The 15,062-nt window shown below is 38.2% G+C and overlaps 1 protein-coding gene across 1 annotated transcript in view; it reads right to left on the bottom strand.

The window, feature by feature from the left end:
• The window catches only part of CNTNAP5 (contactin associated protein family member 5), a 410,063-nt gene that overhangs the window by 55,210 nt on the left and 339,791 nt on the right, over positions 1 to 15,062 (bottom strand). The window contains exon 15 of the mRNA XM_036386345.2: positions 3,437 to 3,593. Within this exon, the coding sequence (XP_036242238.1) occupies positions 3,437 to 3,593 (157 nt within the window). The remainder of the gene's footprint in view (positions 1 to 3,436; positions 3,594 to 15,062) is intronic.

Genomic DNA, 15,062 nt, shown 5'->3' on the forward strand with positions numbered 1-15,062 from the left:
CTGTAGGGTCTGCATTTGAAGTGGAAAACGGATTCCAGAGAGAGAGACCAAAGTAGCAAAAGGACTTCAGGACAGTCATGTGCTTCACCTCAGAATGAAAGAGTTTCCTCCCATTTAAATGCAAGGTTTGGTGAGCAGTAAGACCTTAACTGCCAAGGCAAGAGAATTTTGCTTGAGATGAAAGACAACCTGGGAAAGGTATTTGAAGATCCAAAAGGTCTCATGATAACACTATCCTGTCAGTATTTCAGTAATGCTTTATTCTTTAGGTCAGTTTATCACATTTCCCCAATCAAGAACACATTTTTGTTTGAAACAGGGTGTATATTTTGAAAGACAATCACTAATATGTCTCATCTGTACAGAGCTTGTCCCAACCTTTAACTTTTGTCAGTGTGGGGGAAGAGAAAGACAGAGTAAGACAGAGTAAGACAGAGGAAGACAGAAAGACATACAGACAGACAGAAAAACAGACAGAAAGAAAGAACATTTTATGAACTAGGTTTAGCTTCAGCTTGAAGGCCACTGGATTTTTATGAATATTTTCACCCACTAGCAAGTGCTTACAGAAGTCAGAAATCTCCTTTTTTTGGCAGCATGCAGCCAAGGCATGTCTTACACTTTTTCAGATCCCTTCTTGGGTCAACAAAAAGGATGCAGTTGCAGGTGCTTCTGCTTCCTCATCAGAGATCTCCCATTCTCCAGAAAACACCATGAAGATACTCCACTATTCTAAGTGGCAGATTTCACTGTCATCCTGCTGTGGAGTTTGGAAGCATGATGAGCCATATGGAAAAAGATAATTATCAGTACAATGGTTTAATAAAAACAAAGATGAAAAATATAAAAGCCTTCCCAAACTAGAATGCTTAATTATAGATTCCTATTCATCTGGCCAGGGAGGCTAACTTGATGTCAAGTAAGAGCCCAAAAATAGCAGCTGGCTCAGGTGTCTGCTCAGATATAATTTAAAAGGCAGCATGCCTGGAAGTGCATATTGTGTGCTGCCATATTGCTGTATCTGGCACAGGATTTGGCAGGTCTGCTTTCCATTGTTTATAATTTCTTTTGCTGCTCTGAGAAATTAGTAGCTTCTTCTGCACTCAAGATTTAGTCTAGGGAAAACAAATCAAAGCAGAATCCTAGGACTGTCTCCTCTTCAGGAGGATGCTTCAGCTATTCTGGAGAGTTCCTACCTTGGAGCAGCATGATTTATCTAAAAGGAGCAAAAATGATTTTCTGGTTTTCCACTCTGCAGCACCCATTTTATTTCATGCTGAGACAAATAAATGCATCTACTGCTGTCTTGTTCCTTCCACTATAATGTATAGCAGGTTAAAGTCACAGTTCAGATCTCAGCAGGTTTCAGATTCGAATGCTCGTTATATATCAGGAGGTCAGTGTTCTAGCAGGGAAACACAAAAGCAATCTTCAAGAGGCATGAAATTTCTTATGTTTAGAAACCCTTCATAAAGGTCAGGGTTTTTTAGCTTTTATAAAGCCAACCTTCAACTTAGAATACTGCCAAAGTAAAATTTTCTCATGGATTAAAAACCTAAGCAACTGAATCCCCAAACCAACAAACAGTAGGCAGTTTATTGGAGGTAACTTGTAAGCATATTCTGTTATTATCATGAAATTAGGAGAAACAAGTAGCTCTCTGAGCTGCCAAGTTAACGATGCATGATTTCCAACATCTTTCTCCCATGAGGGTTTTCCAAAATCTAATAAAAGTGTACGCTTCCTTAACTTCCTTCTTGTGGGCATTAATTGATTTTTTCCCCTCAGACTGGCATAAATTTTCATAGAATGTGTAATTTGTAATACTTTTGAGACTTCTCCCTCTCTGTCCAAGATGTTTGAAACACGTCTGCTTGTTCAAAATCATTGGGGGTGTGTGGGGGGAAATGGAGATAAACACTCACAGCATAACTTGTTTAGGTCTCATTTCCTGAGGAGACTAAGCTGAAATAGTATAAAACTGCATTTAGCTTTCACCTTGCATTGGTTTATAAGACCTAATGGTGCAGTGCCCTGCAGTCTAAGACTGCAACCCCAGTGTCTGCCAGCATAAACCCCTGCTCTGCTTGAGCAGTGAAAAATGGAACATGAATTATGAAAAGAACCAAGCACCAGCAAAAACAGAGCTCGTGATGCTCATGTGAAAACCTCATCAAAAGCCCATCTGATAACCAAACATTAAAGAAAAGACAGATTAACATGCACAGCCATGCTATTCAATACAAATGACATTCATAAGCCAATATTTACATAAACATCTTCCTGAAGAAATCTCCTTAAAGCTATAATTTCTGAAAGTGAATAGTGACCTCAGGGATTGCAAGGGTCCAAGCAATAATCACACTGTCTAGAAATCAATCAACCAAAAAGCCCAACACATACAGTGACAAGTAATTTCTGATTTTTTTTATGTTTTAAGACTCTTTACCATTCCTTTCTACTCATTTTAAGTGAAGGTTTCACAGGGCTAATTTAGACAGTGTTTCAAACACAGCAGCCCATGACAGCAAGACATTTCTTGTCTACTTCCATTATTCATAATTTCTGAACTACTCAAGATTAAAATATCATTTTTTTCAGACACAGGACAGCAGATCCTATGAGTGAGTGGCCTAGAAAGGAGACTGAGTGAGCAGAATTTTCACATGTATGTTCAATGTTTCAAACTGTACTTCCAATAAAAGTCATCTAGCATTTCAGTTCTCTCAAACACATTTGGAAAGTTCACCAACTAGCTCTTGGTGGCTGGAGTGTCTCTGAAAGTGCAGAGAATGACAGAAGATTGTGAGGTGGCCTTCCCAGATCCATGCAGCATCAGAACACAACAAAGGTCAGAACCCAAAGAAAGCTTTGAATTTTCATGCTGTGACTCTAAAACTTCCTATGGAGACTGAACCAAAATCTACAGAAGCCAAACAGCTCTTCCTATGGACCTTAAAAAGCTTGAGATCCAAGGTGAAAGAAGGTTAAGGTGCATTATACTGTTTCATAAGAAAAATATGAGATTGCTTAGTAGTACATATTTCTTGTTTAGCTGTATCTGAATTTTGCTGTCTAGGCCTCAATTTTCTGCTCTGATGTACACCTATGAAACAAGCTCATAGAGCCTTTATTTGTGCAATGCTCCAGGAGAACCAAACTTTTAAGCAAATAAAATTACCCAATTTGGCATTCAACAAAAAAGATTTTTTTTGAAGACCACGCATCCCAGCAACCTGCTTCAGCCAGATGTCTTTGTTCAACATAGGAATTTAAGGTAAAGTCAGAAGTCCAAATTCTAGTTTCATTTTCATTCTTATCAGATTACACTCAAACTTCCTGAGCTGTGAAGCAGGAAAGATTTAAGCCTTCTTGCCCTACCTCCTGTCCCTAACTCTTCACACAGACACTGCTTTACACATGTTAAAATTATTACCATTCTTCTCTATCTGCATCACAGTTGCAAAAATATCTCATATCCAGACAACTTTCTTCCAATCCACAGGCACACTGCTGAATGCCCGGAAGAGATCCTCCCCAGTAAAGGTGCTTTTCACTGGCACGGCCAACCCACCAAGCAAATGGCATTCCATCTGGATGAAAGGGAAAAAAGAGGGCGGGAAAGAGAAAAGAGAAAGAGAGAGAAAGAGAACTTGATAAGCAAACTGGATTCTCCCGAGAATGCAAAAGAGAATGGAGGTGGACATGTTAGACAACACTCAAAGAAAAAGTGCAACCTGCAAAGTAACAAACCATAAACTTTGCCCCGAGTTCCATTTTATGGAATACATGTTGAGAAAGCAATGGTTCTGTTGTATTCCCATTAGGGCTCACCTGCCAGTTACTCACGAGAACCTTAGCACCTTTCAGCTGCCAAGACTTTGGAATGTGGAAGCCAACACCAGTGTTTGCATCAGCTGTGTCCAGTGGTTTTTGTGTGATCACTGAAGGAGACTGAAAACAATTCTCCTGCCACAACTCACATCACACAGATTGAACTGTACCACACAGTATTGGACAAGGACCTCTTGTAGTGTCAACTGCTTTTGCAGGAGCCTCTAGCCCTTGATCAGGATTTCTTACCTTAGGAGTCAGATATAAAGAACAAAAATATACAAAAATAACACACTGACTGATATATTACTATGAACTTAGCACAGTTCCTCTCAAAAGTAAGACTAAAATTTCTATTGATTTCTTAGGGAGCAAGATTAGAAATTTTAATGTGCTGTTCATGGATGAAATTTGCAAATTTAAAATTAGATAAGATATTAAAAAAGGTAGGACATAAGTGGGAAAAATATTTCCCTGCTTGGGAATCAATTTATCTCTGAGAAGCTATTTTCTGCCTACAGGAGTTTTAAGATTTATGTATTTATATAAAGCGAGACAGTTTTTTTGTTCACATTTCAGAATCCATTATGCATCAAGCATTAATAGTCAGATAGAGTAAGCAGAATCTGATATAATGAAATTCACAGATGAACATTTTCTAAGACTGACTTTGTCTTCCAGCTCAGCTAACTTTTTCATTGACTCCTTAATCCTTAAATCAAGAAATGTAATCAGTTACACATACAGGTAGATGGCAAAATTTAACAAAACTGACATATCAAGATTTTTTGATCAAAGGAGCTTGGAAAAATAAACTGCATGGCTAATGAAGAAAGATGCATCAATTTATTCTTCTGTTTTTCTAACATTACTAGTGGGGAGTATTTCTCATTATACAAGGCAAGAAAATCTAAATTATGAAATGCAATCAAGGTTAACTGCAGAATGTAGGAGACTAATTAAAATGAGTTTTAGAATCACTTGGCAAAATTAATTCATATTTATTTTTCTTCTAAGCTTAGACTACTGAACTGTAAATTCATAAAAAAAGGAAAATAAAAATAGGAAGAGCAACTACATTCTCATGATACCAACAATTAAGACATGACGAATTTGACCAATACCCAGAGGTACTCATTAGAAAAACACAAGCCAAGTACATCTAAGGATTCATCTTACAAAAATGTACACATTCATTTTAGGCCTCATATTATTGTCAACGCATTTATATTTTCTTTCTTTTCTATTCAGCTGATTTTTTTGCAGAAGTTGATTGCTGCAGCCAGTGAAACACTTCTATACTATATTACTGGGAAATTGCTCAGTAAAGCTTGGAATAGTAATGTTAATTGAATAAAAGGGTGATTTGTCTAGGAGTAGAAATAGATATACAGAAGTGCTTAATCTAATTTTAAAAGTGCCCATTCTGGGAAAAAAAAATATTTAGATAAAGATAAATTATTCAAGTCAACAGCAAATAATGGTGTTCATTAATCAAATATAATCTGTGTCAGTTTCCTTTGGTGGAAGCCATTATGTACTTAAACATAACAGAGAAATAAGCAATCCTTTGCATGTATTAAGAAAAAGTAATTTCCTGACATCTTTTTCAGATCTGTTGTTATTTGTTTCATTGAGCAATACCAAGCAAACACGTGCATATTCAGACTTATGTTATAGACCGGGGAAGTGGTAGAAGCACCACAGTTTGAGTCATGTACAACTAAATTAAATACAGTGCTAAAAAATCGAGCAGTCAACATTGTAAGAAACAATCTCAGATTGTCAAGGGAACAGGCTATAAAAAACCAGTGTATTTTCCAAAATTCTATTTATTAGGCAGAGTTCTGCCACCTTTACCCAAGACAAGTTAATTTTTTTCACTAACGAGTCCCCTAGAAATCAATTTTAGTATTAAGTAAAATTATGCCCTGATTCTTCAAAACTGTTTTCTACCTGTTTAGTTTTTAACACATGAGAAATCAGAGCTTTTCAGCAAAGCTCTTCCAAATCTATGGTACTTCATCAACACCTGCAGAGTTTAGGAATTCTGAAACTTACATTGTATGTCATATACCTGTAATGTTGAAGTAAAGCAATACTTCACAAACAATGCCAATCAATCTGAGTTCTTTCCAGAAAGTTTACGTCATAATACCTTGGCAGTGCGGGAGGATGTCTTGCACTGAGGCTGAGTTTGGCCACCTTGTGCTGATTAAAATTCTTTCTTCTAAGTCTGTAGATTTGTTGTAGAATCTTCACTTCTGTAATCATGCTACTACAATTTTTTTCAAAGCATTATCAATTCTCCACCACCTCAAAATGAATTAATTTCCCTTCTCTGGTGAAGCCACAGACCAAATCAATGACATTATGCAAGAATTTGAAATGACCCCATCACCTTATGGTAACATAAGTCAGTAGAGTTCTACTTTAATATTTCTATGCTAAAAAGTCCATTAATAAGAAGTGCTACTAATTCTTCATTATGTGCTTACCCTGCTTCTAGCAACGCATCATTTAGTTAAAAATGTTGTCAAAAGCCTACTGCACAATTAAAAGTATTCTTTTCAATGGTTTTTTTCTTTCTATTATTAATGGAAAAAAATCCTCTGTAACAAAAAAAATTTGATGTTGTCCTTGAACTCCATGCTATGGTTTCGAAGAAGAATATGTGTGAAAAAATAACCCAAAACAAGCAAGTGCCAAGTGAATGAATTTACCAATGGTAGAACAGTGATGAGTTTCTTTACAATGATTTCCTTCTGCACTGCTTAAACTGCCTTAGGAAGATTTCAATTTTGATAACAAAATCTTCAAAAAAGGCAATTTTTGGGTTGTATTTCCTGCAGTGGACAGGATGACGGTAATGTCATTGTCTGGAAGCCTCTAGAAACAGCTGTGATATTTACACCACTGTTTTTTACCATAATTTAATATACTATTACAATAAATATAACATAAGCATAATGTAACAATATGAATAATTTAATGATAATATATATTATTATAATGAATTAAAGAATAATATTAAATAACTGAGGAGGCAGACCAAATTTTGTATCAAATCAAGTACTCCTTTGTGCTGTCAGGCACAGACAGTAGAAGGTACAGCTGGCACAGATCTTCTGAAAGGAAAGAATAAGGGGTATATTCTTCTGTGGATTCTCTATTCAACAGCTGGGTGTGTGCATCCAAAGAGCCAAGTAAGACTCTGGGAACCCTGACATATACAATACTGCAGTACATGGACAAGAACTCCGTTTGTGTCCATCCAGCACGTCAGGGAGGGTCAGGCTCCCCTCAGCTGGCAGTTCTCCAGCAGATTTCCCATATCTGCTCCAGCAGTGGGCTGAACTCAGCTGCTCATTGCTAGCCCCTTGTATGGGACCTGCCTCAGCAGCAGCAAGGCTGGCACTGACCACATTCTTCACCAGCACAGAGGCTGAGGACGATGGAGAGCGTAACAGACACATGCCACTGGTTTCCAGTGATCCTTAGGAGATGCAGTTTGGGATCAAATTCACCTGCATTGCGTATCTGCCTCTTCCAGGGACAAGAATGGCCGAATATGTAGCTGGTGTCCTTCTACCAGCTTAAAAGAAACTCTCTTCTTAAATCTCCCTCATACTGACAGTTCTCTCATTTTCATATTAGGAGGCACTGACATTTGTTGCAATACAATTTATTTTCAAAGGTTTAGGTTTGCTTGTGTCTCAAATGGCATTTTTTAAAAAATTATTTGCAAAGGCACTCAGAAGCTGAAGGAGTGGCAGAAACAGAATATTCCAACAGCATTTATACACATTATATGCATATCACTGTGTGTAAAAACTCCAAGCAACTTCTGTGGACTCAGCTTGCCTTTATACAGTCAGAAAGTCTTAGTACTGACTTTTATGTTTATATAGCTTGAGCTAAAACAAAACCATGCATTTTTAGAAGTATTATATTTAAAATATTTGTCAGATTTGTCTGTATGATTTGTCAGTTTGTTCTTGCTATAGCAACAAACAAAAGTCTAATTATGGAAACATAGCAAGATAAATTGGATCCTGTGTTAAACTCCTGTGCTGTATAAACCTAAAGTCTCACACAGCACTTACCCCTAAGACACTCAAAGTTTTTGGGGTACCCAAGTTATTGAAACAGCTCAGTTAAAGGTCTTTCTCACCACCACTTCAAGTCAATTTATTTGCATTTGTCTTTTGAAACACTGAAAGCATATTGTACTCAAACAACATTGTCTTGGCCATTTTCATGTTCATTTTGTCCTCAAAATTCAAACCAAGTTAAGCAGAACTGAATTTTTAAAATTTTACATCTATAATTTTTACTGATGAAAATGTAAATTAATTTATATCTATGCTGTTTTCTCTTAAAAGGAAAGATTCACATATCAAGAGGTAGTAAAAATTAGAAAAATGCTGATTGTAGAATTGCAGAGAGCAATCAAAGCCAATTCTTTGAAATCTCACTCAAAACTCTTAAATATCTGTTCACACTAACCACCTCAACAATATCAAATCCTGCAAATGGCTCACCTGATACATTGAATAATATGTGAAACAAGCAGTTAACAGATTTTTTTCATTCATATGTCTGTATATAAACACACACCTATGAGGCAATTTCAACCTCATTTCAACCTCTGAATTCAGAGGCCAAGTCAGAGTACAAATTATCATCTTAGAGAATAATTTTTTTAAAGGCTCTTGAATAAATGGACAAGGCAGTGAGAAGGGAAAACTGACTCAATATTTTTGCAACGGTTTACCAAGACCTTGTTTGCCCACATCAATTTTTTTTTCCATCATAACATTTTTACAGCTTTTTTATATTGGAATTTTTAATATTCAATTGACATAAAATCAAATTCTTCCCATTTGGCCTTTCAATAGGGAAAAAATACAGTTTTGATAAATCAAATAAAAAGTATTTAAAATAATTCTGAACAAAAAAGGGAAAAATTGGAGAAATATTCCACACTTAGTTGAAAGCACATAATTAATACCTTCTTAGAGGTTGTTTGTTTGGTGAAGTCACTAATCAGTATTAATGACTCAGGATCTGTATTAGTTTAAACAACAACTCCCACCACTGGGAAAATAAACTGATAAAGCAGGGTGAGCTCCGGCTGTGCTGCAGTAACCACAATGTGCTGCTCATTCTCTGAAGGGGATGCTGAGATTTAACAGTGAAAATGCTGCTCTTTGGTTCACAAGCCTCAGCGAGGGTCTCGTGGCTCTGCCCCTGCCATGTGGAAGCAACACCCACCCCCCGAGATGTCAGGCTCTCTGCACCTCACAAACAACCCTGCCTTTAAGTCAAGATCAGGTTACCTTGGGAAAAAATATGTAATTTGGACCAGGAAAAAATGAGAATCCCCAATGACATGGTTCCCTTGAACATTATTTACTCGGTGAGCCACCTAGTCACACAGCTGGTTTTGTACCACACTACTCTGCTTCCAAGGGGACACACATGTGTTTTATGCCTGTCTCATCTTTTTTCAGTACAGACATAATGACTATCTAATTTTTCCTTTCTTTACTTTAAACCTTCCCCATGGCATTCATACCAGTTTCACAGTCCTTTTTCTCTCCTAAAACTATAACCCACATACTACTGCTCTAATTTTCAGAGATGACAAACATGGCTGTTTTGGGAAATCAGAGGTGGTCAAACACTGCACCATGACAGTCACTCTTAGTGTTGGGTACCAACTGTGCCAGTCAACATTACTAAGAATCTCACTGAATTTGCTTAAAATTTCTGGTCAGGTTCTGTCATTATTCAACTCAGCTATCCAAAAGGGAAGTAGTCCTGCTAATGCCAGTGGAACTACCCAATGGGCAAGACCACAAAGTTTGATCCTCATTCTAAAATTATTTTGTTAAGTGTGGTTAGGAAAAGGGGGGAAAAGGCAGTACTTTGCTGACATTTTGTTTCTTGTTATACAGCTTTGCTGCCAAGGTGCATTGCTTTCACAGAGTCCCAGGCTGAAGTAATTGCTTTAAAAAAAAAAACAAAGGAAAAACCACATAGCACACAGCATTTGTCTGCTTCTCTTCAGCAGAGAAACTGCTCTCCCTCTAGAGCAGCTGTTACCACAGTGTGCTCTGTTCTTCTGTAGTTGTTAAGATATTCTCATAGATGAGAATGGGCAGAAAGAAGGTAAATAAACATGGACCTTTGCTTCTTCTACATTTAACAGGAGCCTAATGAGCCGAACTGCTGGGCTGCAATGACAGAGCTAATGCCACTGCACACTTAGAGTGCCTCAGCAAAAGCAAATTATCATCAAGCCTTTAAGAGAGAGATTTGAGGCTGAGCATAAGGATTCCAAACCCAAATGCTTTTAGATGCTGAGGAACATTAAATCTACATCCAAACTAAAAATTTTGTGCCTCATGAATGTCCCAGCTGAAGGCCTAAGAAGGCTGAAAATATTATGAGTACTTGCATTCTCCTCTGCCAGCCCAGTCTGGGTTTTTTCAATAAATTTCTGGCCAAGTGACAAGTTTCCTGAAAGATGCAAATAGGACTCCAGCCAACAACAGAAAATATGTGAACAGCTGAAGGCATGCAGGTTGGGAAGGGCAAGCAACAGCGAATAAACAATCCAAAGAAGATTATAGCTTTTAGGGACAAATGACAAAACAGGAAATGGCAGCTTTGAATCCTCAGCAGTTTTGCTGAAGATGAACTGGATATTCTACTCTGCAGAAACAAAAAAATTATCTCATTTCCTTTATTTTCTGCATTCCAGCTCACCTTCACTTCAAAATTGTCCCACTTGCTTTCAATTCCTTTTCCTCTTCCTCATTCCCCTTTTCCCATTTTCTCTGTTTAGCCTAAATCCTCCAGGTAAATTCAGATAAACAAGCCTGACACTGCCTTAACAGATAAGCCTATGACATTGATGCATGTCCTGCCACATCCTTACTCTGCACTGGGACCAGAAACCCATCAATGCTCTGGATTCAATTGCAAGTGAATAATGACCATGGATAAGCCACAGTGGGCTCCAATGTAACCCTGTCTGGGCCAGAGGAGCAGCTCTTGCTCAGCAGATATCTGGATTTTTTTCCCTGTTATTCCCAGCGGGAATAATGGCAGTAAGATGAGCCCATCATTTCTTGCCCTCACACTGCTCAACCAGCTCTTCTGTGTTCATTTTCATCCTCATTACCAGCATCCTCGCACACATTTCCACTGGAAAGCCACCTCGTGAGGTGGCTCAATACAGTGCCCAGGAAATGATCTTTCATTCTTAATCAGTTCTTCTACAGAAGTATAAAAATGGTTAGTGAGAATAAATAGTAGCGAGTTCTGAATTAAAAGATTAATAATAAAGAGAAGATAAACCAGATTATGTAATTCCAGGTCTTGTGAAAGTGCAATGGGACACTGAATGATCATGTTTGATTTTGGGGCTCTCTGCAGCAGACCAACACTCCTCAGTGGTTCTCTAGAGCCTGAGGAAGACAACAGGAGTGACATTTGCAGCCCCCCTGTAGTCAGACAGTAACACAGCCCACTCCCTCTGTGTCCTGCTGAAGTCTTATCCACATTAACTTATGAGCTAACTGGACGAGGTGCCCACATGGAATGGGGGAAAGCATGGAAGAGATGAGTGAGTTTATAAGTTTAGACACATCATATGCTCTTCAGAGCTTCCTTTTTAAAGCATTTTATAATGGATGTGAAAGGGCCACAGGGAAAGGCCACAGGAAAGAGAGCATTGAACTAATGCACCTTATAAAATACTGCAAGGTGAGAGTAGTAGTTTATCACAGCAGTTTTTGTTCTTAAATGCTATTTAAGTTTTCATAGATGAAAGCACTTTCAGAGGCTAGAAATAAGATTGCAGAGGACAGAGGGGAATAGTTGAAGCATCAATGACTATGAATCGTGCATGAAACCATAAACCAATCATTTCACCACAAGAAACTTCATATTCAACTATTATTCATGGAAATGTTGAAGTGAGAAAACTTTTACAGAACAGTAAAGCTACAATATAAGCAACTGTCCCAGGAAAGACTTCCAGGAAGAAACACTTCATAGCTTAATAATTTCCTATTATTTTCCAGGAATAATAATGGAGAGATCCAGCAACCAGCATAGAAGCATCCAGTTCCAGTGAAATCAGGGTAACAGTGCAGATTTGCACTCACTGAGCATCAGGCTGTTCACAGGAAGACTGAACAGCTGAGGCTGGACAGGACCTCTGGAGAAGTTTAGTCCAGCCTCCTGCTGTTCTGAAACAGATTCAGGATGTAAGAATTCATTAGAAAAACTCTGTTGAGTCAAGCAAGTATGGTTGCTGTTGAGTCAAGCAAGTATGGAGCAAGTGGTATACAGGCCTGAAGAACCTATTTTTAAAGGGGGTTAAAAAAAAAAAAGTTATATTTATTCTATTTACTCTTGAATTATCCATCATGACAGCTCAAACCCTTGGGATTGGGCATGGATGAAGAGTAATGACCTCAAATGTAGAACTTTGCACCTCCTCCTGTTCTCCACCTGGTGCAACCATGGTGTCCCCAGCTCTGCAAAGCTCCCAGGCTCAGGTGCTCTCACCTGCCTACCAGCCCAAGCCTTTCACCAAGAAAGCCCAAAAAACCCCAGGGCAACAGCCTGGCCTAACAGTGGTCTGACAGTCTGCGTATAACTCAGAGCAGGTAGCTTGTTTATGAACACAATCCAGCTGGAGTAAAGTTGAGTTGAATTAATCAAGGATTAATTCAATTCTTGCTAGAAATCATGGACACTTGGCTGGATTACGCCCACAATGAGATGCAACTAGATGAACTAGAAAAAGAAAGTAGATAAAATGGGGACATTTGGAGACTGGATGAGTTACAGAAAAACATGCTGTAGAAAGCAATCTTTGCTTGGTCCTTTGGGAGAAACTACATGCACTAATAACAGTTCTTCCCCACTCCTTTATTTTGAAAAGTGTCTGAGTAAAAATGGAATTACCTTACTCGACAGAACTGTTTCCTGTATATGCAGTTTTAACGACCTGCATTAATAATGAGAAAAGGATCCTTATTATTACTTTTTTTACCCCTGCTCACATTGCACCAATACAGTCACTAGTGGCTCAAATGGACTGCCTTCAGATGTGACAACCCTTCACAAAAGACAGATTAATTTTGTTCTGATTGCACTAGCAATGGCAGCTTCTAGGAATAATAAAATCTAGATTCAGGTATAGAGAATCTTTATTAGCACTATTGATTCATGAAGCAACGAGAACACACCTTGTCCTTCAGCTCTCAGGTTAATACAGCACAGCTGACAGTTAGAGAATAACATCTATTTACATGGGGTGAGTCTGACCAGAAAGTCATTAGGACAATGTCATTTCCACAGTGTGCCTTTTTGAATTTCATGGCTCAGATTTATCTTAAAGAAATCACAAAATATCATCAGTAAATATGCTGAATATCTGAACTGGAGTAAAAATAGAAAACAGTCTTAATGGAACATAAATTAGAAGAGATAATATATTGCTAATCACTTTAAAGCTGGAATCCCTAATTAAATAAATTAGAGGATTTTCTTAAAACTGAAAATAGTACTCTCAGATATTATTAGGATAACATTTCTGTTTTGAAAAGACACCTTCGGAAAATGATATTACATCTCAAGTTCTTTATCTCAAAATTCCCTGGGAAGAGCATGCAATATATCCATTGTCTACTACAAGACAATGCATTGTAAACAACTACAAAATGACACCAACACCCAAAAGAGAGTTCAGAGAATAATATAAGCACATTTCTGAGCCTTACACCAATTATGAGCCAGCAAGGCAGCTTGGACAGTGTAGAAACCACACTCTGAGCCTCTCCTCCTACCCTTTTGTCACATCCCTAGTGAACAGAAATCTCACAGGGCCAGTTGAACTGGATTGCATATTTTTTGTTCTCAAAGTGTGTTAGTTGGCAAAAGACAACTCTGAGTTGTACTTCTTATGATCAGAAAGTCCTGCAGAGCAGAGCAGAAAGTCTGGTTTTAAGCTTTATAAAAAAAAAAAAATCAGCAAAAAACCAACCAACAAACCAAAAAAAGTGAACAAAAAGCCTTCCAATAACTTGTTGAACTGTGTTCCAATATCTCTGAGAGGCATTACTGCAACTCATTAAACTTCTTTATAGTCTGATGTGTTACAACCTATTACAGAGCAATTGTAAATAAATAACTGCTGATTTGACACTGCTTTCAACTGCAGAGCAATTGTGCTTTCCTCAATGTTACAATTAATGTCAGCAGTTAATGCCTTAAGTGGTGGAATCGGAAACTCAGCTACGATAAACACATGCAGTCAGATTTCAACTTAAGGATATACCCAAACTGCAGCATGGCCTTAGCTCAGCTGTCCCTGTCTCAGGCTGCAATTACAGTTCTGTTGGTCAGAGCAGCAGGGGTACCATTTGTCATCCTAAGGAAGGCTGGAGTGCTGTGAAATTGGGCACTTTGGAAAAATGCAGCTGTAGCAGAACATATGTATAGGCAAGACCATGAAATGAACTGGCTCCAAGCCAGCACGTAAAGGCAAAAACAAGAGACTGTAAATGAAAAAAAATCATAGAACACTGTACTCAGAAGATGCTTCTATTGATATATCCTGACCAGCCTTAAAGGTCAGGATGACAACAATCTGTCTTCTCTGTGGGACTGCTTTATCAATTTGCAGCTCTTTCTTCTTCACCCTGTTAGCAACAGGTTCACATCTTTCAAATAGATCTTCTATTTTTGCTGCTTAATTGGTCTCAGGTTCCTGAGTATCTCTCTGTACAGCTATAACAAACATGGGTGTGTATTTACATTCCTGCACAGACTGTAGTGGATAGAATATGAACTGTTCAGCTCTGCTCTGCAGCTCTACTGTCACTAACAGAGATTATTATGTGGCTGAAGACAGTTTTCTGCTCCTCGAGCTGAAGGAAGAACTGAGCTGCACTTTAGCACTGCAGTGAATACTGGAATGGGCAGAGGCTGCAGAAGAATGACAACCATGCAGCCTCAAGAAGCCCTAGTCCTTCCTCTCTTTCCCAAAGCTGAACAGGCCTACATGTCTTCTGCATTTAATGGTGAGAGGAAGAATCAGCATGGGAGCCAGTTTACCTACAAGCATCACGAAGTGAAAATCAAGAACTTTACATATGAAATAACTCTCTACCATAGGCCTTTCATCACAGCTGATGAGA

Source organism: Molothrus ater, chromosome 7 (genome assembly GCF_012460135.2).
Source record: "Molothrus ater isolate BHLD 08-10-18 breed brown headed cowbird chromosome 7, BPBGC_Mater_1.1, whole genome shotgun sequence".
Classification (NCBI taxonomy): domain Eukaryota; kingdom Metazoa; phylum Chordata; class Aves; order Passeriformes; family Icteridae; genus Molothrus; species Molothrus ater.